Raw genomic sequence first — 24,089 nt, forward strand, 5'->3', positions numbered from 1 at the left:
CCACATGCATAGTGTGCGTAGCTACACACGCACAAAAATAACAACATTAGCAGCAGCAACAGTAATGACAGCCAACACTCACTGAGCACGAAGCCATGGGCCCTGCACCATTAGGCTTTAGAAGCCCTCAATTCTCACAACCGCCCTCCCGAAGCAGCTCCTATTATTACCCCCACTTTTTAGATGTAGAAACAGAGGCACAGAGAAGTTAAGCAAGTTGCCCAAGTCACACAGTAAACAGTAGATTCAGAATTCAAATCAAGGCAGCCGGGCTCCAGAGCCAAATATATCAGGCAGGACACCTAAGGGCCTAGATCCCTTGAGCAGGGGAACTGGGTGTAGGGGAAGGGGTGGGGCTGGCCACCACTTCTCACTCCCTTGGGGACTCATGTTATTTTTGTTTTTGCTTTTTTAAATCATGTGCACATATTACCTTTAAAATAAACCTCTTTTGTGCACCTTTGTCCACAACACCCCTTGGCCCCTCCTGGGTGGCCCTGCCCCCTCCTCTTTCCATTTCACTGCTCACCTCCTCACAAGAGCCCCACCTGGTTCCTTCCCAGCCTCCACTCCACACTCTCCCTGTCCAGCCCCCCAGGTGCCACCCAGGCCATGCATTGTCATTGGCAGCCCGGGGGCCTGGGTGTAAGGCTGCACCTTCCCACCCCATTGCAGGCAAAGGTCTTCTCCCATGTGGGTTGGCGCCAGGCTCCGCTGCCTCAGTTGATACAGAGCAGCTGGCTGGCTGGCTGTGGGGCTCCACGCCACTCTGTTCCTCCTGAACTGCAGAATCCCTTGGTGACCCCTGCAGGTGAATCCTACCAGTAGATCTTGTTTGTGCCTAAGCACTGTGTCCCAGGGTCAGCACACTCTGCCAGACAGACTCACACCTGCCTCTATCATCTAAGCCTGCATAATACCACAGGGGACTGCAGGATCTAAGCCTTGCTCTCAAAAGGATGAGTGATTTAGGGAGCTGGGGACACAACACTTCTCCACTGAGCAAGCTCAAGTCCCTGCTCTGCCTCTTAACAACTGCAAGGCATGTTACTTAACCTCTCTGAGCCTCAGAATCCTCATCAGCAAGACGACGATCTCAGCAGTAGCCATGTATGGACAATCACATGGGGTCACATGTAGGAAGCATTTAGCACAGGGCCTGGCACTTTGAAAGCACTCAACAAATACTGGCTGTGTCAGGATCGTCATTGTTTTTACTCTGTAGAGGCACTGACTGAGTGCTTTATGTACCTCCAATTATCCCCACAACAACCCTAAGAGGTAGCTGATAGCACTATCCCCATTTTACAGATGTGGAAATGGAGGCTCAGAGAAGTTAAGATATGTCCAAGTTTGCACAGCTGGTTGGTGAGCCATGATTTGAGCCCAGGGCTCTTGGACCCTGGACAGCACACCCACTCTTAGTCCCATATGGGCAGCCTGGACTCTGTGAAGCCCACTGCCCTCTACCCCGTTCCCCTGACAGCCAGCTTCTGATTGGCCCCGTGGAACCCTGGCCTCTGCTTCCCACCTCTTTTGGCTTGGTGCCTTCCCTCTGCCCTCTGCTTCCATCAAGGCCTTCTCTGGTCTAGATCTGGGGGGTGGAGCCCTGTCAGGCTTGGAGGCAGACCCAGTTGACCACTCCCTCCTCCTGGAAGACCCCCTTCCCAGCTTCCCTGTACACATCCCTGCATCATTCTCTTCTACCTCTGCCCACTGCTCTGCCCTCTGCCACATACTCCTGTTCCATTATCTTCTACCTCCTGCAACTCTCTGCTCCAGAGTCCCCTGCCCCTGCCTGAGACTCCCTGTCTTTAGGTCTAACTGCTACTGGTCACACTACAGGCATAAGCAGAGAACAGCTCTTGTTTCCTGTGCTGAGTACTTGACATGGAGTCTCTCTCCAACTCCACAGCAACCCTGGGAGGCAGGGAATACTACTGGGCCCATTTTACAGATGAAGACACTGAGGCTCAACAGGGGCAGTGACTTGCTTCAGGGTCATCCAGCTGTGAATCACAGTGCTCAATTCAAACCCCGGGCTGGTCTGAGCTCTCTAATCCAACTTGGCAGCACGATGTCACATGGCCTCACCACAGATTCTAGGCTTATTGATTCGATCACAATCATACTCCTGGCTGTATCTCCCTTTTATTGAGGGCTTGACTATGTCCAAACCTGACATAGATGTTTCTATACTGTAGAGTACAGTATAGAAGGGGAATATAACTGAATCCATAGCTGTTATCACCCTATTTTACAGATGAGGAAACTGAGGCTCAGAGAGAAGTGACTTGCCCAAGATTGCACAGCAGTAAAAGGCAGAGCCTGGGCCCAGCCCCCGCCTCTACACTCCCCACTGCTCTGCCACCTGCAGAGGCCTCATAACAACATACAACACCTTACCCCTCAGCCTGTTCCTGTCCCAGCCTCCAGAGCTCTGGGATAAGCTCCGTCCCCATGGAGCTTCCCAGCCTGAACTCTCTGAGCTGCCTCCCTTCTGTCCTAACTACCCCTGGGAGGCTAACAGCTGTCTGGCTTTGGGACCTTTCCAGTGGGAAGTGGGGGTGGTCCTCCAAGGTACACTGAGACAGAGCAGCAGCCCCTACTCTGTGGCCTGCCTGGCAGTCTTGGTTTTATGCCATCTTCCAGACTACCCCATAGGGTATGGGTTTTATCACCCTTTTACACAGAAGGGGTCAGGGGATCAGAGCAGACAAGCCATTTGCCCAGAACCACACAGCTGGTGACAGAGCTGGGATCCAAATACGGGTCTTAGGTTGCCCTGTTGTCCCTGGCCTTCCCTAAGATGTCCTGCCCAGTCAGGAGCCCCTGTGGCCTGAGCAGACCCTCTCCACAGCCCCATGACAATGACAATCACACCGTTTAAGCATTTAAGATTCTCTCCTTTAATTTTCCCAACAATCCTGTAGGGAAGGGACAATCATCAGACTCATTTTTCAGATGAAGACTCTGAAGCACTAGGTGGTTACACAGTTAGGTGCCCAGCAGAGGTTATGCCTCAGTTTGATAGCCTGTAAAATGGGGTCACAACAGCCTCTCAAGGTGGCTGAGGACTGTGCAGGATTGTGGAAGCCAGGGGCTCTGAGGCCATCCCCATGGGATGTCCTTAGACGAGGCCCAAGGCCCGAATGTGTTTTTCCTGACCCCCGGCGTCCAGTCAGGGCCCAGCCTTCTGAAGGAAGGGCCCCACGTCTCCTTGGACGTTTCCTTAGCCCGGGCATGCCGAGAAAACGATGAGTCACCCACCCCAGCACAGGCCTCCCAGGAGCCTGCATCAGGTCCCAGCCTGAGGGGAAGGTTCCAAGCTGGAAAGGGGGCCCCACAAGCATGATGACTCCAGAGCTGGCCCCATTGAGGCCCGAGTCACCAGGTCTCCTCCGCGGCCTCCCACTGCCACATGCTGCCAGCCTAGAGGACACTTCTTGGGTTCCATCTGCTGGACCCTGCCCTGAACCTCCACCCCAGATCTGCACATCTGCCTGCATTTCCTGGTTTCCTAAACTCCTCTTTTCCCACCCAAAAATCCTGGGGTCAACGCCTCCTTTGCCCCCTCTTCCCTTGTCACCCAGTCTCAGCCACTCAACCTCTTGTCCCGCAAGGAAACCAGCCAGGCCTTCTCTCTCCTTAGCTTCACTTCTCTAGGCCTCCTGTGCTCCCTTCCCCAGAGCACACCCCCTGTTGCCACAGCATCCCATGTTCCTTCTAAAACCAGATCTGACCTTATCTCCCTCTACTTACCCTCCTGTGAGTTCCTTTCTCTCTTTGAGGGTGATGCACCAGCTCCTCTGAGTGGCTTTCCAGATCCTTCTCTCCCATCTGCCCCAACCAACTTCACGAGCTCATTTTCTCAGGACCCCACAGGGGTTCTCAAGCTGATTTGACCATTTACTCATCCCCACTCCATGTGGAATGTTCTGCAGCACACACTTCTCCATGAAAGTCGGCCCAGGTTCCATCCTACACAGCCCCACGCTGACCTGCCAAAGCCTGTCCCACCACCAGCCCTGCCCACATTCCCGCCAAATGAGCTTCCCATGTTCTGCTCTTGCTGAAAAACTCTTTTTGGCCCTCAAGGTCCAGCTCAAATGTCACCTCCCTGAGGACTTCCTAGACGCCCTTGGGTAGGAGGCTGGGTCTGGGCCCTGGGTCTCCTGAGGCCCTCTGGGTGCAGAACTGGATGGACCTTCTCAAACTCCTGCTCTGAGGTATCGGCTGCTCCCTCTTCCCCATGGGGAGCCCCTTAGGGGCAGAGGCTTTTCTAGGCCCTGGGGATACAGAAGTGAACAAAACAGACGTGTTCTGCCCTCATGGAGCTCACAGCCTTGTGGGGAGGTAGATCCTGATCATATAAACTCGTAAAATGAATATGATGACGGGGGTGATAAGGGCTACAGAGGGGAAATTAAGTAGAAAAGAGAGGTGGAGAGAGGGTCCAAGGAACCTAAGCTGGTGTTGACTGGGTAATCACGGACGGCTTCTCTGAGGAGGTGACATTTGCGCAAAGACCCGCAGAAGGAGAGGGAGCTGGCCATGCAGAGACCTGGGGAAAAAGCATTCCTGGCAGAGGCAACAGCCGGTGCAAGGGCCCTGGGGCAGGATTATGTTTCTGTGTTTTCAGAATTGCAAAGAGGCCAGTGCGTGGCAGAGGCCAAGTGAACGAAGGGAGATCAGAGTGAGGTAAGGGCAGCCAGCAGCCAGGACCAGATCCTGCAGGGATTGGTAGGCTACAGGGAAGACTGCCTCTTGCTTTGTGTGATACGGAAGTCTTGAAGGGTTCTGAGCTGAGGGAGAGAATCCAATTTGCTTTTCACAAGGTTTCCTCTGGCTGTTTGTGTGAAGAAGGGATTATGGGGACCAGAGTGGACACAGGGAGCCCAGTGGGGAGGCTGGTGCCTCTTCAGGCTGGACCAGGCTGGAGGCAGTGGAGGTGGTGAACAGGGATAGAATTTGAGATGTATTTTGAAGGTACAACCAATAGGATTTGCAAATGAGTTGGATGGGGAAGAAGAGGAGGTAAGAGAAAGAGGAGGCAAAAATGACCTCCAGGTGTGGCCTGAGGAAGCGGGAGGATAGAGCTACTGGGATGGGGAGGGGAGAGGAAGGAGCAGATGAGTGGGGAAGTGAATGAATGAGTGAATGACCCTGGCTTTGGAACCAGGCTCACACAGAGATCTGGAGCTCTGTGGGACCTTGAGCAAGTTCCTTTAGTTAGTCCCTCTGCCTTAGTTTCCCCATCTGCAGCTGAGGAGCCCCGTGCCCCAGGATGGCCAAGAGGACTGAGTGCTGAGGGAGTCAATGACCTTGTGGGTGAGAGGATGGGACCAGCCTCCTGACTGCTCTGTCTCCCCACCCCCTGCAGCCTGACTAGGCCAGGCCAGGCCTGCAGCTGCAGTTGAGACGGGAGGGGAAGGGAGTGAGCTAGGGGGAGAGGTGGCATCTGTTTCCCACCAGGCTGGGTCCAGGCGGGTGGGAGGGCTGCCTGGAGCTTTGGAAAGCCTTTTGGAGTACCCTCAGGCGAGGAGTCCCCTTGAGCCTGGGGTGGGTGGAGAACTGGGACACCCCTGCTGCCCTCCCTCCCAGGGGTCCTTCTGTGGACCCTGGGGCTTAGAGGGTCAGACAGAGCCCTGGAAGCCAAGCCCAATCACTTGCTCATTCTGGGTTTGGGGAGGTTCCCTGGTCTCTCTGGTACCAGGTTCTCATCTACCTCACAAAATCCAGGGAGCTTAAATGAAATAAGTCTGGCATATGGCAGGGACTTAAAAAAATTGGGAGACGTTCAGACCCCTGCCCAAAGGAGGCAGTCTTCATGCAAGACATTAAGTAGACCATACTGTGTTCTCCTCAAGAACCTAGAGCCCTAGGGCCGGCCTATGGCTCACTTGGGAGAGTGTGGTGCTCATAACACCAAGGCCAAGGGTTCGGATCCCTATATAGAAATGGCCGGTTAGCTCACTTGGGAGAGTGTGGTGCTGACAACACCAAGTCAAGGGTTGATATCCCCTTACCAGTCATCTTTGAGGAAAAAAAAAAAAAAAAAGAACCTAGAGCCCAGTAGGCCGGTAACTCAGCCTAGGAACCGGGTGAGGGTGAGGACTTGGTGTTGGGGGGTGGTGATGTTGAGAGGCTCATCCTTCTACTCAGTGGGTGCCTACCAGGCCCTGGTAAAGCCCTCCTTCCTCTGTCACCTTTCCTTGACCTCTGGGATCTGGCACCTCTGGGATCTGGCACCTCTGGCACCAGGGAGGGATTCAGAGGCAGCAAGGACCACTGGAGCCTTCCCCACATAATAACTCAGAGCAGGAGCCAGTCAGGGTGGGGAGAGGCCCTGAGCCTTCAAGTTCTCAGTTCTGGGGGCTCATGCTGCGCCTACATCCCTCACCAATATTTTTCTAGTGTTCTGTTCAATGCAATGCAACATTTTCTGGGCTCCTAATAGCAGTGGAGACACAGAAATGACTCAAACACAATCTCTAGGGAACTAATAGCTGCTGCCTACCTACTCTGTGCTAGGGACTTGGGTGGGTGCTTTATCCCTACTGTCCATTTAATAGCTATGACATCTTCCCTCACCACCCCCATTTTCCAGATGAGGAAACTGAGGCTCATAGCAGCTAACATTTCCTAAGACTTGCTACATTTTGGGGGCTCCAGATGCATTTAAAGCATAAATTTTCACAACAGTCCTATGAGAGAAATATAATTATCAGCTCCATTCTACTGATGAGAAAATTAAGGCCAAATTGATAAAAGGACAGAGCTGGGATTTGAACCCAAGGCCCTATAGCTTGAAAGCCCAGGCCCTTCACTGTGCCCCTCTATGTCAAAGTGGACTTGGGAGTCCTTGTTCTAATAAGCCACTGGCCTTGGCTGGCCGTCACCCGGCTTCCATCTGCTCCTTTGCCTGCTTTGGGGCCCAGGGGCCAGGCCTGCCTTTGACATGAGTTAGCAGGGTGACCTTGAGCTTGTTATTTAGCCGCCATCCTCAAATGACAGCAGGGCTTTTTTCAGTTTGCCAAGAAGTGGAGCTTTGGATCCCATTTTCCAGAGGAGGAAACTGAGACTCGGAGAGGCCAGGCAGGTTACATGCCCAGGGTCATGTGGCAAGAAAGTGGGTGAGCTGGGGTCCCATCAGTCCTGGCCCCTGGGCTTCAAGTTCAGAGCCCTCTCTCCCAGAAGGACCCATCCCACCCCTCACGGCGCTTGGCTCTGAGCTTTGTTGCATAACCATAGCAAAGGCCACAAGCTTTGCTGGGGTAGGGGGGAGGCTGGAACAAGGAGGTGACTCAGGCACCCCATAATGCGGATGGGGACATGGCACCACCCCTTATGCCCATTCCCTCCCTCACGTGGGGCTTCATCCAGCTGCTGAGAGCCCAGGAAGGGAAGGGGCCAGGGCAGCAGCTCAGGCTTCGGTTAGGATGAAGGATGCCTCTGTCAGCACCACACTGCCAGCCAGACAGGGCTTTTTCAATCAGGACCTCGCACATGTGTGCATGCACACACAGTCACACCCGTGGTCTGCCAACGCCCACACCCCAGGTGCTCACACATCTGCTGACACAGACGCGCACAACCACACACATTCACATGCACGCAGAGTCTCCCCTCCACCTGCACACACACGCACAGGCCTGGGCACACACAGTCATACACACACTCCCAGGTTGCACATGGATAGCACATGCACACTCACATGCACACGGCCCCACTTCTGCATGCACATGCATGCATGCACACAGGCGTGCACAGCACTCGATCAATCACAAAACCTCCAAGGTAAGAGACGGTGTGGAAAAGCCCAGGTTTGCCTGAGGCTCGACCTTCTCCCCTGAACAGCCCCAGCCAGAGGCTCCCTGCCCCCACCTCCTCCCAGCAGCATTCTCAGGGTCCCAGATGGGCCTCCCAGCCTCCCAGACACTCAGGAATGGGAAGGCAGCCTGTAGGGGCCATAAAGGAGAGGATTTTCATGACAGGTCTTACCCAAGGAAGAAGAATACAAGCTGTCCTCCCCACCCTTCCATCAGAGAGTGACCCAAGACCCTGAAGAAAGGCTCCAGGAAGCCAGAGCCTGATCCTCCAGCATCACCCTGGCTCCAAAATGCAGTCCCCCAGAGTCGCGAAGACCACATCGCTCACATCACAGAGGCTTTCTTAACAAAAAGGCCTGCTTCTGACACTCATGAAAAATCCAAATTGGGCATTGCCAGACATCACTGTCAACCTTCTCCTCAAAATCCCCAGGACAAAAGAGGTCTTCTCCCTCTTCCCCACCCCATACTCATCCTAGTGAGCCCTAGGAAAGACCCCCAGACATCTTAAATGGCACCAGTCCTGCCCCAGGCACCAGCCTACGAATATAGACGTCTTGGTCAGAGAGATTCTTCTGAACTAATTCAAACTAAAGTGTAATGGACGGAAAACTTGTCATGAAGGACCTATGCTTTTAAACTGGATCAGGTCGCAAGACACCTCAGGGTCAAAATGGAGATGTATACAAGGTAATACCCAGACTCAGGGCCTGCCTTTGTCAGCAGAGTGACCTAGAGGAAGTTCTTAGCCTCCCTAAGCCTCAGTTGACTCATCTGAAGAATGGCAATAATCACAGCACTGACTTCTGTGCTGTTGTGAGAATTCTACAAGCTGATATGTATCAGTGCCTCGGCACAGTGACCAACACAGCAGGTGACTCAGAAACGGTCACTACGGTGACAATTTGGAGAAAATCAGGAAATACTGAGGTACTCAACTGAAGGTCACAGCATATATTACACTGTGCTAAGTCAGAGGCCATTTCCCGCCCAGACCAGTGGCCGCAGGTGCCAAAGGTTTACATAAAAGCTCTGGGGAGAAAGACTTAAGACTGTGAAAATGCTTTCCACTAAATGAACATTGTCTGCAAACTGGGAAAAGACCACCATTAGTCAATTTGGCCAGTGGAACACCTGGGGTCCAGCTCAAAAACGCCTGGTGTTGAGAGAGGAGTTTGGCAATAGTGGAGTTTTCCCTTGGGGAATAGGGTTCTAATGGTGGGATTCCTGACATGTGACAGGCCCATGGAGAAGTTACGGTGGAGCACAGAGATCTAAGTTCCAGTCCTAGCTCTCTACCAATGGAAACTTGCTCTCTCTTGAGGCCTCAGTTTTTCCATCTGGAAGATGGTACAGTTGGGCTAAGAACATCTTTCTCCAAGGAGCCTTGGGGCTCTCTGATCCTAGGAAATGACAGATGGCCCAGGGCCCTGCCTCAGCCATAACTGGTGGCCCCAGGGACAGCCCCACTCCTAGAGGCCAGAGGAAAAGGAAAGGGGTTGGTTCATTTTGTGGCTGATGCTGGAACGGAATTGGAGGGTCTTGCCTCCAAGGGGCTCACTTCCCCTGCTTGGCAGCCCCCAGTGGCTGGAGCAGGCCAAACACAAGAAATAGTAAATCCTAACCAGGCTTTACCCAGCCAAGAGGCCCCGGCTGGCTCTTGTCATAAAAAGATCTTATCCCCATGAGCACCCTGTGCTGCCTATGGAGGACTCCACCCTCCTCCCCTCAGTCCTCTGCCTCCACTTTCTATTTCCTGTGACAACCTGCAAACCAAGACCAACTTGCCTCTCCCCCCATGCCTAGGCTTCCACTTGCCCCCTGCCCTGCCCCCCACCCGGGGCCCCAGCTGCAGGAGGCCCTGCAGAGTGTAATTCCCTTCGCCCTACTCTCTGCCCTGGGCCCGTCCGGACAGATTAAGCCTTTGTCACACACACCCAGAAAAGCTCAGGGCCAGATGGGACAGGACAAGTGGTGTCAGATCATCGACCCGCGGCTGGCCGGAACTAGGGAAGGGCCCCAACCACAGCTCCGCATATGGCCCTCTGCATGTGGGAGGAGGATAGGGGGCCCAGGGTGGGGGTGGCCAGAGAGCAGCGTGGACGCGAGACGACACACCTTGGGACCGAGACCACATGAGGGTCCTTGTGGCTGCTGGAGGATCCAACTCCCACATCCCCTCTTCCCTTAAAATTTTCTGCCTGCCTGCCCTCCCTCCCTGGGAGTCTTCATGGTCTTTATCATATCCTCAGGTATGCACCCCTCCCCCCTCCCCAGCTGGGTGCCCTAGGAGTAGGCACAGTGTCCCACCCACCCCAATACCCCAGTGCCCACCACGAGGCCCGTGGGGACTAAACAGATGCCTTGGACAAAGGTTTATGGGCCAACGACCTTCACAAAAACCCACCCAGGATGACTACAGGATCTCTCCCAACTGACAGAGGTATTGATAACTTTAACTGTGAGTGTGAGTGTGTGAGTGTGTGTGTGTGTGTGTGTGTGTGTGTGTGTGTGTAGGCCAGTCAAGGTAGGGAATGTCCTTTGCACCTCTCAAAGAAGGTTCCGCTCAGCCCCTCCCAGGAAGAGGCCACGGCTGCCCCAGAATTCCCAGCAGGATTCGTTCCTCAGTGAAAAGGGAAATGGAAATATACAAATAATACAAATAATAACTGAACCCCAGGAAGGTACTTGAAGATGAGGGTGGCAGGACTCGGGGCATCTCCTTCGCTGGCTCCAGTTGGCTGGGCGAGTGGCAGGTAACTAACAGGCTCTCTGGAGACTGGCGGGCCAGGCAGGAGGGTGTGGGGAGCTCGAAGGGCGAGCCGTCGAGGGAAGGCACGTCTGCTGTGTTTGTCATCCTCCTGGCAGCCTGGGCTGGGAGGCCTGGGTCCCCTTTCTCTGCCGCCCAGGCAGGTGGTCCCTTGGGGAGGGTTTATTATTGATCTGTGAGCCAGGGGCGGGCAGGGCGGGTCAACATGGGCCTCAAGAGGGATCTGAAGTGGCTAGCTGGGCTGGCATGACCTGGAGCCCAGGACTAGCACCGTTTCTGCATGTGGCCAGGATAGAGGGAAGGGGTGCTTCGCCTTGACAGCTGTGTGGATAAGGGGTAGTTAGGCTGCTCCACGATGCCCACTCTGTTTGGGGGATGTGGACCCACACAGACAGTTGGTGAGCCAGCTGCCAGGTGGGGAAGGGGGTGGTCACCCACGCCCCCAATTCCAGAAGTGGGTGGACTGGGGGCTCCTGCCTCAGACTTAAAAGGAGGTTGGACCAAGACTCCCAGCTTCTTGAAGAGGGATAACCAGGATGGGGGTGGGGTGGGGCACTGACCTGAGAAGCCCAAAAGGCTGAGGGCACTGACCCAGGGTAAGGGGCACAGACCCAGCTGACCATCTGCTGGGTCACTGACCTCGGAAAAGCCACACTCAGGCTGGGGGCACCGACCTGACAGGGAGAACCAAGGGGGGTTCCGAACTGGCAGCGTGGAGAGGGCTGACCTAGGCTGGGGAGAGGCAGTGACCCACACACCGCATATGAGAAAGTGGGCACTGATTTGGGCTGGGGGAGGGGTCCTTGACTCTATGGGGGAGGGGACAATGAACCGGACTCTGGGTTTGGGGGAGAGTACTGATCTAGTCCGCGACGGGGAGCGGTCCCTGACTCGCACGGGTTGGGACACTGTCCCAGCCTCCCCCACCGGGAATCCGGCCCCGGCGCGCCCCTCGGCCCGGCCCCGTTCCCGGTCCGGCCGGAGGCGGCAGCGGCGCAGATGGGCTGCTGGCGGCCGCAGCGCGGTTATCAGCGCTCCTCGCAGATGGGCCGCCCGCCCTCCGCGCTCACGGCTCCCCACTCCCCGCGGCCTGCAGCCCCGTCCCCTGGGCGCGGGGGGAGGCGCCTCCGGATCCGCTCCCCGGCTCTCGCCTCCCTCCCTCGCGGCCCCCTCACCCTCACCGGGCCGGCCGCCGAAGGGGGAGGGGGAGGGGACAAGTGCACTTTTCGTAACGACCGAATCAATTGTGTGTGAAGAGCCCGCTCCGGCCGGGGACGGGGCTGCGCGCGGGGCGGGCGGGCGGGCCGGACGGGGGAGGAGCGCGGAGGGGGGAGCGGGGGAACGAGGGAGGGAGGGAGGCCGGCGCGGGGCGGCCCCGCTCTCTCGCTCGGGCCGGGCGAGGCCGGGGAGGGAGGGAGGGGGCAGGGAGGGAGGCCGGCCCGGCCCGACCGGGCCGGGGGCGGAACGCACTAATGGAGGGTCTCGGCGACGGAAAGTTCAAAGCTCAGCAGCGCCCCGGGAGCAGCCACCCCCCCAGCCCCCACCCTCTGCAGAACAATGAGGTCCCGGCGGGGGAGCCGCGGGGCCCGCGCAGCACGCCCTCTCCAGGGCGCCCCGGGCCAGAGGGGACGCCCCCGCCCGGCCGCCCGCCTCCTCCTCCTCAGCGGCTGCGGTTCCCCGCCCCCTCCCCCGCGCCACCCCGCCCGGACCGGGCCGGCCCGGGGGACGGGGGAGGGGAGGGGATGGATAGGTCAGGCCGCCCCCGTCCCAGGGAGGGGGGAGCGAGGGGCCCGGGGGGCGGAGGGGGCGCCCCACCCACCCGCGGGAGGCTGCTCCTGCGCCAGGCTGCGGCTCTGGCCGCCCCTCCCCGGCCAGCCCCGGGTGGGGTCGGGGCGACAGTGCCCGGGCTGGCCCCTTCCCTTGGCGCTGGGAGGCCCAGCGGACTCCCCGTCCCGTGGCTGTCCCTACCTCCCCCACCCTCCGCGGCACCACCCTCCACACAGACAGACAGACACACACGCACACACACACACACACACTCACCGCCCAGCCGGCCCGGGGGCGGGAGCGCTAGGCGCCCGGGACAGGCAGCCCCGGGGCGGGCGGGGGAAGGCTCGGGCTTCGGAGCAGCCGCCTGCTGGCTGGGGGAGGGGACAGGAGGACAGAACATGCTGGGGTGAGCAGCCCGGGACAGCCCGCCCTGCACGGCCACGGCCCGGGCGGCAGCGCAGAGGGGGGCAGGGACGCCCCGAACCCAGAGCGCTGCCCAGGCGAGCCGTGGAGGGCTGGTGAGCAGGGACGCGTGCGCCTTGGGCGAGCCAGACACACGGACAACCTCAGGGACACACGTTCGGACACACATCCACACCCCTACCCCGCCCCCGCCCGCCCCGAGCCCCGCCGCGGGACCGGCCCGCGGCCGCCGCGCACGCACTCACCGAGCCCGTCTTGACCGGCACATACACCACTTGGCCCATCTTGGGTTCCCTGCCGCTGCCGAGGCGGAAGCCCTTGGAGCGCACCCAGAACTGGAACTTGCCTTTCTCGCCGGCCGCGGGGCCGCTGCCCGCGCCGGTCCCGCCGCCGCCCTGCAGGACCTCGGCGATCCGCTGGTATTTGCTGCGTGTCACCGTCTTGGTTTTGGCCGAGTCGCCGTAGGTGCGCAGACACCAGTCCCGGAACTGGCGGCCCAGCTCCGAGTCCCCGGGGCTGCGCTCGCGCTCCCAGCCCCCGCGCAGCAGTAGCGTCGGCTTCGGCATCCTCCCGCCGCGCCCGGCGCCCTCGGGGGCGGGCCGGCCGCCTGGCCGCCCGGTGCCGGGACTGGGCTGGGCTGGGCCGGGCCGGGCCGGGGCGCCCCGCGGCCGCGGCTGTCCCGCGGTGTGGCTCCGGCGCGGCTGCTGGATGGGCGCGGGCGGCGGCCGGACGCGCGGGGCTGCGGCGCGCTCTGTCCTGCTCGGGCGGCGGCGGCGGCGGCGGCGGCGTTGGCGGCGGCGGCTCCGGCTCGCCTCCTGCTCCGCCTCCTCCTCCCCCCGGCCGGGATGCAGGAGCGATGGAGGCAGCTCCGGACCCGGAGGTGCAGAGGGGGCGGGCCGCCCCGCGGGCGGCCGGGGGAGGCGGGAGGCGGGGAGCGGCCCCGGGCGCGGGGAGCGAGACCGAGCCTGGGCGCGGGCGGCAGCAGTGGCTGTCAGCTTGCGCGGCTCATCCTGCTCCTGCTCAGGCTCCCACTGCCGCTGCTCTTCCTCCTCCTCCTCCTCCTCCCGCGCCCGCCTCCACCACGCCGCGGGATCCCACCTGTTAGAGCGGCGCAGCCTTCGCCGCCGCCCGCCCCCCCCCCTTCCGCGCCTGCCCGCCGGCCCGGCCCCCGCCTGGCCCGGCCCCTGGGGGTGCGGGGGCCGCCGCGCCCGCAGCCGCCGGGAGGGCAGGAGCCGCAGGCGCGCAATGCCCAGCCCAGGGATCGCGTTCCATCTGGGGAGCCTGGCAGGCCGCGCTCCGCCGGGACCCGGCCGTCCCACGAGGAGTAGGACGCAGACCCCGGCCCAGCCACTGGCGTCCCTGCCTCCCCGGGCCGTCCCGCCCGACTTGGGCCGGTCTGGGGCCATATAGGGCAGTCTCCCCTTCCTCCCGCAACTGTCCTGACCTCTCGCGTATGAGCCCGACGGCAGAAGAGCAGTGTTCCCCTGGGGAACCCCAAACCGCCGCTCTTCGGGTACCCCAAACTTCCTTTCCTTTCGCCTCAGCCCGAATTCCCCGAAGTTTGGCTGGCCTTGCCTCTTCCGGACTCACTGCTCTGGGATAGCCCCAGGCCCCAGCGAAGTGGCATCACCTAGCCAACCCCTCACCATGGCTTCAGAGGACACTCAGCACACCTACAAACTCATCCTGAGACACTCTGCCTTCCCGGGTACCTTGGCCTAGAATCTCTTGCTGCGTGAACTCAGGTGGCCCCACCGTCTTCCTCCTGGGCAGATCTTGGGTAGAGCTGGCCCCCTCCCCCTTAATGAAATTACCAACATAAATAACGGCACCAGCTAATTCCCCAGGATTTCTGCCCTCCTTTCTTAACAGGTCATGAGGATTTGCTGCCACTGCTTCTCTTTCTGCAGTCCCCTGTGGTCCACCCCTATGTCCCCAGGCCACTCCTGCAAGCAAGTCACCACCCAACGCCTGAGGCCCAGATTTTGGCCAGTGCAGAATAATTTTCTGCCTAGGAACTACTAGCTACCTCCATTCCAAAGTCCCCCACCTGGGACCTACTATGTGCCATGTCCTGGCAAGAGACAGCAGCGATAGTTCCATTTTATAGATGAAGGACTGGGGCTTGGAGAGGTGGCCTGACCTGGTCAAGGTCATGCAGGAAGGAGGAGTGGGTTTTAGCTCAGGTCCATCTGGCTGCTACTAGCATGTCACACACAGTCTTCCCCTACTACCCCACTGGGAAGGAGCCCCACAATGTATGTACCTGGCTCACTTCCCCCAGTAGACAGGGAGATCCAGGTGCTGGGGCCCATATCTGACTCATGCCTATATTCCCAGGCCCTAGCCCATCACTTGACACACAGTAGGTGCCAATAAATACTGAAGGAAAACAAGAGGTCTTCCAAGTCCCAACCTTTCTCTGCATTTTACATAGGAGATTATTTTTAGATAATTTACATTTCCATGTTACTTTATATACACCAACAACTCCACAGTCAGTTTTCCTCTTCATCTTCCCAAGAGCTCCTTTTGGATTTATGCTGGCATGCCCAGTTTTAAGAGGCCACCACTGGTGTTCAGAGAGGGGAAGGCACTACCCAAAGACCACCCAGCCCCAGGGGTGCAGGGGCTGCTTCTGCATGATTTGGAAACCCATGCCCTGACTTTTCCAATATGCCCCCTTGACAGTGAACCCTCCAGCTGACTCCCTTCTAGAGAGTAAAAATGCTGTAGCCCAGCAATGCTATTTGGTCACTGTCAGCAAGGGTGCCCTGTTGCTTAGGTGGTGGTGGTCCCGTTTGAGCCCAGGTCTCTCTAACCAGTTCCAAGACCCACTTCAATAACCACGAAGCCAGACCACCTCTCCGTACAGCCTGGGTCCTTGCCAGAACCTGAAAACCTGGTTTTCAGAACCTAAAAACCTTGTTGTCAATCTTGGGCTGAGTTCTGGTGTGGTAGAAGGTGAAAAGAACTGGGGCCGTCCAGTCAGCTTAGTTGGTTAGAGTGTGGTGTTGTAACACCAAGGTCAAGGTGCTTGATCCCCGCACCAGCCAGTGGCCAAAAAGAAAAGAAAGGAACAGATTTGGGATTGAATCCTGACTACTATTTGCCATGGCATTCTCCATGCTCACAGGTCCCACTGGCTGCTTCCCAACTGAATGAACCCATCAGTCCACCCTTTGTTGGGTGACCTCAGGCAAGTCACCAAATCCCAACTTCATCATCTGTATAATGAGCAGGATGTATGTTGGTGTCATGAATGTAAAGATTCAATGGGATAGAATATGTGAAAGTGTCTGGCATATAACAGGTTACCCAATAAGTGCCATTTTCTCCTTCATAGGGTCTGTAAAGTATTCAAGGAGGAAGTTAAGCATTGTCGACACTTCTGTTGCCTATTGATTCATTCAACAAACATGTTGAGCAGCCATTATACAGAAGTGCTGGGGATGTGGTCATGGGATCCCCAAGGCCCCTGCCCTCCTGGAACTCACTAAAGGGTGCCAAAAATGGCCACTGAGCAAACTAACTGTCAATCATTACCACTTGGAGAGCAGACCATAATGGAAATGGGGAACTGTGGTAGAAAAACATGCATGGGAGGGCCTGCTTCTCTTAAGGAGATCAGGGAGGGCCCCTCTGAGGAGGTACCATTTGAGCAGTGACTTAAATGACAGGTGCCAAGGAGCCAGCCATGCTAAGTTCTGAAGATAGAGCATTCCAGACAGAGGGAACGGCAAAGGCAAAAGCCCTGAGGTGGGAAAGAGATTGGCCTTTTCCAGAAGCTGGAAGGAGGCCAGTGTGGTTGGACTGCAGTGAGTGAAGCGGGGTGGGAAGGCAGGAGTCTTGAAGACCATGGGAAGAACTTTGGATTACATTCTAGATACTATGGAAGCCATTGGTGAGTTTTAAACCGGGAAGAGATTGAGTAGGGAGGGAGTGAGATGCAAAGGCAGCGGCAGTGGTCCAGGGGTCTGGGATCTTAGAGATCAGAGGCCCGGAGTTCTCTTCCCATGTGTCAGCTCACCCTATACCAGGCACATCCCAGCCACTTGCCCCAAGGGATACTGGGAAGGTGGCTGAGCCAAGGCATGAGATTGGCCCCTCTGCAGCCCACACCCACTTTTGCAGAAACAGATCCCTGGCCTTTTGGCCTGTTCCTGTCAGCAGTGTCCTCCAGGAGGGGTCCTGCCCCAGAGCATGGTGGATGAAAGGTGAGTTTCCCACAATACCTAGCTTATGGGGGGTGGGCAATCATGGTCCTAGGGGCAACCACTCCTCTTTTCTTCCCATTCCAGGCAGCTGCCAGAAGGACAAAGTGGACTGTCCTATGAATCAAAGGTCAGTGGATCACCTGGATTTTTTTTTTTTTTTTTTTTTTTACACCTTTCATCCAGATGTCGAAGGGAGGCTGGGGTTGAAGCAGAGGGAGTCCAAACCTCCAGGGCTCATGTCTACTTTCAATACTGATAATAATGGTCACGGGAGCTTAGCCATGAAAAGTCCATAGAGAGTAGGCAGTCCAAACTCTGCATTTTATAGATGGGTACACTGAGTCCCACAGAAGAGAAGAGGCTCAGGGCCACAGGGCAGAGACAGGCACCTGGCTTTTGCCTGGTTTGGCCCAGATCACCTGCCTTTTGCTGAGCTCTGACCCTGGGCCCAGACGAGTGGAAAGTCTGAAACTCAGCAGTGAGGTGGCCCCAATCCTGCTCACTGGAAGTTCCAGGCCTGGGGTGGGGCAGAGTGACTCAGGTCCCCACAGAGACCTGTCCACCAAAGGGCTTGGAAGAGCAGAGAGGCCCTGGGGCCTTGGGGAGGTGTGGTTTCCACTGCCAGGTGCTGCTGCTGCTTCCATCAGGGCTTGCGTGGCCATCCCTTGTTCCAAAGCCTCTCCGCCTGCAGTCTGCCCAGCCATGCAAGCTGCTGCTCCATGCCCACCTCCTCCAGACTGAATGAGTGAATGGGCTCGTTTTCAAAATGCAAGTGTCACACCAAAGTCTACAGCATTTTCCACCACACTATCTTTAGGTCTTTGGGCCTCCCTGGGTCATGGAGAGTCATGGGAGGTTGTTGAACGATGAAGTCACTGTTTCCCCCTGACTCGTATATTCTAAGAGGCCAGCCGGTCAGGCCTGAGGGGGCTTGGCATTCCAGGACCTCTAAGGTCTAGTTCCAGCCCCACCTCCCCACACTCCCCTTCATCACACTGCTCTGCCTCCCCCATAATCAATCAATCCATCAGCATTTATTGTGCTCCTCCTGACGGGCTCTGCCATTGAGTGACCTTCCATGAGTTTCTTAATCTCTCTAAGCCTCAGTTTTCAACACCAGTAAAATGGGGATATTAATAACTATACCCAATTCACAGGGCTTTGTGAGAATAAGCACTCCATAAATGTTAGCTCCTATTATCATTTTGCCCCTCTGCCATTCATTCAGATGTTTGTTAGAGCATCTTCTGTATGTCAGATGCCATGCTTGGTGCTGGGAATATATAGTAATAAACAAGATGAAACTGGCCCCAGCTTTCATAAAGCTCAGGGGCTAGCTGACTTTTTAAAAGAGGATGACAAATGGATTCATAATTAAAACACAAAAAGGTGCCATAAGGCTGCCTGGTTAGCTCAGTTGGTTAGAGCACGGTGTCATAACACCAAAGTCAAGGGTTTAGATCCCCACACCAGCTAGCCACCAAAAAAAAAGGTGCCATGAGAACACATGGCAGGGGAGTGCAGGTGAGCCCCTCTAAGAAGCCCTACCCTAAGGGTTCCTTGGACAATAAGAAGGAGGCATTCAGGACAAAGAGAAGGGCAAGGAGAGAAGTGTCTCCACTCTTACAACGGCAGTGCCACATTGCCTGTAGAACCACAACTGCGTAGGAAAATATTCTGTCCACTTCCCAGAGTTTGAGAACCCCTTGAGTCCAGCATCCCTATCCCTGGAAACTAAAACATAAAAAAATAAGGGAACTGATGTGTTGAGGGATTTCATTCAATTGTCATCTCCCCAGAGGAGGCTTCCTTGACCACTCTTTTTAGTACAGTCCCTGAGTGATGCCCTACCCCCATGCCAACTTGCTTCATGTTCAGAGAGTTGGCACCACCTTCCATTATAATATGTATTTGTTTCTCTGTTTCTGTTTATCTAGCCACGGGAATGTATGTTCCAAAAGGGCGGGAAAGAGTCCCTGCCCTGTTCACTGCAGTATCTCCAATGTCCAGAACAGTGCCTGGCACATAGTAGGTGTTCAATACATATTTGTTGAATAAATTAATGAAGAAAGAAATCCTAAATATGTGTGTGTGTGTGTGTGTGTTATAACTATAAACCGCAGGGAGATCCAGGAAGATTTCTGCTGAGTTGGAGAGTAAAGTGCCTTTTCTTTCTGATATTAATTTTGTCTATGGCAAGTCATCTCCCTTCATCAAGCCTCAGTTTCCTCATCTGTAAAATAGAAGTAGTACCTGCTTTGCAGAATCTTTGTGGTGTGTCAATCAAACATAGTGCAAAGTGCCCAGACAGAGCCTGGCACATAGTAGGTGCCCTGTTAGCAACTCTGCCATTCAGATGGAGCCCTTGTTGGGGAAGGCACCTGGAGGGGGATCCCAGGGCCTGAGTCTTCCTGCAGGACACAAAGGAACCTGACACTGGATCTGTCCCGTCACCTGAACTCGCCAGTAATTTATTGATGCTGGATGCTGGCACCCAGCAGCTTGCCAGGTCAGGCTCAGGGAGCAGGTGTAGGGCCCTCAGGGCCTTACCCCCAGCCTCACCCAGGCAGGGCGGGGTGAGGAGCATCAGTCTGCTTAGCCAGGAAAACTGACAAATCAGCCCTTACAAATTCCCTACTATGTGCTGGGCACTGGGGCACTGGGAAAACCAGGTGTGGTCCCCACTTGGCCTGAGCTCATAGAGGACGAGATGGATATAATTCAAACAAAAATAATGAGAGCTGCATGAGGACCTACTATGTGCCAGGAACTCTGTATGTGTCACCACATTTGAGCCTCATATGTGGCCTTGTTCATACTTTATAGATCAGAATGATCATCAAGGAGAGGGTAAAGGGTGTGCTGAAGGTGATACGGCTAGAGAGTGGCAGAGGGAGAATCTGAACCCAGATCTGCCTTGCTCCAAAGCCCAGGCACACTACTGGCACCTTGCCCCCATCAGGCTGGCTGGGCTAAGGGGTATGTAAAATAAAAACCTAAATAAAGAGCTCTGGGCATTCAAAAGTGAGAAGGCCCATTCCACTGAAGCCTTCCTGGAGGCCAAGACCTTTAAGTAACCATCAAGCGATGGGTGGAAATACCAAAAGAGGAATGTGTTTTAGGACAGGGAAGCAGCCAGAGCAAAGGTTTGGAGGTGGAAAAGGGTGTGGTTTATTTGGAGTGGGTGGGCACACCCACTTGGGAGAGCAGAGGGGTCCTAGAAGGGGGCAGTGGGCATACTGGGGTCTTGAATGCCTGGCCAAGCTTTTGGGTCTCCCTGGGTGGGCCATGAGGAGCCACAGAAGGTTGTTGGGCAAGGAAGCCACTGTTTCCCCTTACCTGTATATTATAAGAGGCCAGCCAGTCAGGTCAGAGGGAGCTTGGCATTCCAGGACCTCTAAGGTCTAGTTCCAGCCTCAGGGCCTGGCGTGCTCGCTAGCTCCAGAGTACATCCTGCTCGTTCTCACCTCAGTACCTCTGTTCTCATAGGTCCCTCCTCCTGCAGTGTCTACTCCACCTACCCAGATCCTGCCATTGCTCAGGTCACACTTCCAGTCCCATTTCTTCTGTGAAGGCCGCCCTGACCACACCAGCCTTCAGAACTGCCAAGGCCTGGGCTAGGCAAGGGCTTGTCCTCCACTAAAACCTGCCACACTCACTAAAACCCACAGCACTTACCCTCTGCAGTGGTCGGCTGCTGCTTTTACCTGCCTAGCAACTTTCTTCTCCTGGGAACAGCATCCTGAAAACCCTTTGAGAGACTGCTTCCTTCTCCATATTCAGAGCACGTAGCTGGAGCAGGATTGACCTGAACCCTGGCCGTTGAAAGCATCCCACCCCTCGACCACTGCCATGTGGCCAGATTTCTGAAATACTGTTTGAGCCCCTGGATACAGCCATGCCTAAAAGCCCTTTGTATTTTCAGTTAGGCTGTTTGGTGCTGGATTTCTTGCAACCCAAAAAGCCCCTTCAGATGTCAGTGCAGTTGTATCACCTGTTCCGTGCAGCTTGGGCTTCCTTTGGTCTGATCCAGATGGTTGTACCAGACTCCTCACTGGACTGCTGGTCCCCAACCAAAAGTGTCTCTTCTCTCCATATGACCTCTGTCATTCTCCCTACTCCATGATAAAACCCAAACTCCTTGGCTTGGCAGCCAAGGCCTTTCACCATCCTGTGCCAGCCTCCCCGCTGGGCTTACCGCTCCCCTGAGCACCAAGACTGACTCGTACGTGTTTTTTCCTCACTGGGCCTGCCCTTCCCTGCCAGTTCTCTTCCCGGAGAACTCCTGCTCATCCATTAAGACTCTGTTTGACTGTTACTCTGTCTGCATGCTTCCCTGGACACCCAGGCAGGATGAGATGTCTCTTCCTTCCTGACAGCTCAAGCTCAGCTGGTCTTCGGAGCAGTGAATACCCAGCATGGTTATCTTCTACTTGCTACCTTCCCCCCACATGAGGAGTTCCTCAAAGACAAGGTCATGTCTTGTCCATTTCTCATCTCCCAGAGGACCAATTAATAAATACTTGTCAATTGACTGACTTACTGACTGGGCGCTCAATCCAATGTCACATTCTTGAAGGCCTTGTAAACCATTAGGAAATATTTTTGCCGGTCAGCTCTTCCAGTTAACCACTCACTGGGTTGACTTCAGGACTTCTCAGAGCCTTTAATGTGCTAATAGTTACTTCAAACCCCACTGAAAGGGACAGAATGCCAAAGCTGGCCGGGGCATCAGCTGGAGATCATCTTATTCAACTGCGCCATTTCAGGAATGGGGAAACTGAGGCCCAGAGAGGGACAGGGACTATCTAGGTACTTGACAGCAGATCTGGGGCTGGGGTCCAGCCTCCTGCCCCCTCAGCCAGCGCTTTCCCCTATAAAGCCCACTGCCTCAGGCCCTTCTAGCACAAGTCACCTCTGTAGCAAAATGTTAAGAGTGAGGGTTCTGGAGCCAGACTGCCTGCATTTGAGTCTGTGCTCCCTCTGACCAGCTGTGTGACCCTCTCTGAGTGACTAAACCTCTCTCTGAGTTTTGATGGCCTCATCTGTAAGGTGTTGACAATAACAGCACCTCTCTCATGGGGTTCATGTCAGGGTTCAAGTCCACATAAAAGCACTTAGCACAGTGCCCAGCCACAGTAGGCCCTCAAAAAATTGCCACCAGCATCTTTTTGACCTCAGCATTCTCAGTAAATACTGAGCACACTGAGCCCCGACATCTTTGGAGAGCTGTGGGTCTCTCTGGAGAAAGACGCCAATGAAACACTAGGTCCAGGCTGGACTTACCTCCCAGGGTTTGGTCAGCACGGGGCCTGCACTTCTGGAAGCCCAGCTTTTGGGCCTTCCTCCTCTCTTATTTGAAAAGAGGTATTTTTTCTGTTTAAAAGAACTTTCCCCCCATTTTCCTACTGGTTCTATAAATTGGATTTTGTTGAGTGGTTTCTGACAAGCAAGTTGAACAGGCATGTGTGTGGAGGAAATGCAAGGCCGCCTCTGGCCACGGGGGTGGATCTGAGGCCTTGGGTTCTGCCGGCCGCTGGCTGCGAGCTCAGCCCCCAGGCATCTGCTACCTTGGGATCTGTGTGTCCTTGGGGTGATCCAGGAGGACTTCTTCCTTAGGGAATTCCTTCTAGAGGTTTCCCAGAACCTTCCATTGGAGGAAAGGCCCCAATGGCAAACAGCCTGCCACCTTCCCCACCCCACCCCTGTATACCAACACCCTGGATTTGGATTTGTGGTATGGGAGGAGGGAGTCCTTGAGTCTCCTACCCCCAGCTCAGTGTCTTCCAAGATGGATAGTCAGGGGCCATGAGTTGGATCACAGCACTTCTCCACATCTTCAGCCACCCAAACAAGGGGAAGCTGACATATGAAAGCAAGAGAGATTTCAGTTAGACAGCAGGAAGGACTTCTGCCCTGCCAGATGGCTAACACCTGGGCTATGTGTAGCCTAGAAAAGAGTGTTGAACTGGGAGGCAAGACAGCTTTGGCTGACGATTATGTGGGATCTTACGTCAGTGCCTCACTTTCACTTCCCTTGGTTTGCTCATCCGCAAAGTGGGAATTATAGTTTCTATTCGCCATGAAGAATTTTAAATGGGATGATGGGGTGAGGCCTTGAGATCAGTGGTAGGGGGCTGGATCAAATAACTTCTTTAGGTTCCTTTTCCTCTCTGGAAGAGATTCCTAGGGCCAAGGGCTTGACCTTAGGCCCGGGACCCAGTGGCAAAGTGTGTGTGTGCACATGCGTGTACATGCATGCACAGGACTCTGGGTCACACAACAGGCATTAAATTAATGTTTGGTTTTCTCCCCCTTCTCTCAGGCCACTTACTACCAACAGAAAAAGGCCTGGGCAGAAACTAGGAAATCTGGATTCCAACCCTGGGTCTTCCCTGACTTGTTCTGACCTTGGCCCTGTCCTTCACCCAACTGAGTCTCAGTTTCCCCACCTGTGCCAGGAGGAGTGTGGATGGCTTCCGAGACCCCTTCCCTCTTTGTGCTGCAAAACCCACGACTGACCCAGTGAGGACAGAGCCCTGCTCACTGCCCTGGTTGTCACTGGAGGTTTCAGATACACTGACCCTCCCTCGCCTCCTTGCATTTTCCAGCCCCTCCCACCCCAGGGCCTTTGTGCAAGCCCTTCCCCCCTTGCTACAAATTCACCTAACTCCAACTCATCCTCCCACTAACAGCTCAATCCTCACTTCTTAATCCCAAGACCCCTCCTCCACCACTCACTCTCACAGAGCCCTGAGCCTCCGCTTTGTAACACTTACACCCCCACCCCTGTGCGTTTCACATTCATGCAGTTTCTTGATTGATAATTGTCCCCCACCCCTAACTGAATTCTATCAGGGCAGGGACTGGATCTTTCTTGGTCCCACCTGTGTCCCTGATGCCCAGCACAGGGCTCAACACATCAACACATAGTAGATGCTCAGCCAATAGCTGTTGAGTGAATGGGTGGGCGAACTCCCGTTCTTTGGGGGCAGTACAGGGCCCCCTCTGCTCACAGAAGCTCTTCCCTCCAGACATCCTGCAGAGCAAACCTGACCTTGAGGAAGAGGGGAGGCT

The 24,089-nt window shown here is 55.7% G+C and overlaps 1 protein-coding gene across 1 annotated transcript in view; it reads right to left on the minus strand.

Annotated features, from left to right (window-relative positions):
• The window catches only part of NOL4L (nucleolar protein 4 like), a 117,225-nt gene extending 103,864 nt beyond the window's left edge, over positions 1-13,361 (minus strand). Inside the window, exon 1 of the mRNA XM_063101921.1 lies at positions 13,041-13,361. Coding sequence (XP_062957991.1) covers positions 13,041-13,361 — 321 coding nt within the window. The remainder of the gene's footprint in view (positions 1-13,040) is intronic.
• Positions 13,362-24,089: the final 10,728 nt, after the last annotated feature.

Source organism: Cynocephalus volans, chromosome 1 (assembly GCF_027409185.1).
Source record: "Cynocephalus volans isolate mCynVol1 chromosome 1, mCynVol1.pri, whole genome shotgun sequence".
NCBI lineage: Eukaryota > Metazoa > Chordata > Mammalia > Dermoptera > Cynocephalidae > Cynocephalus > Cynocephalus volans.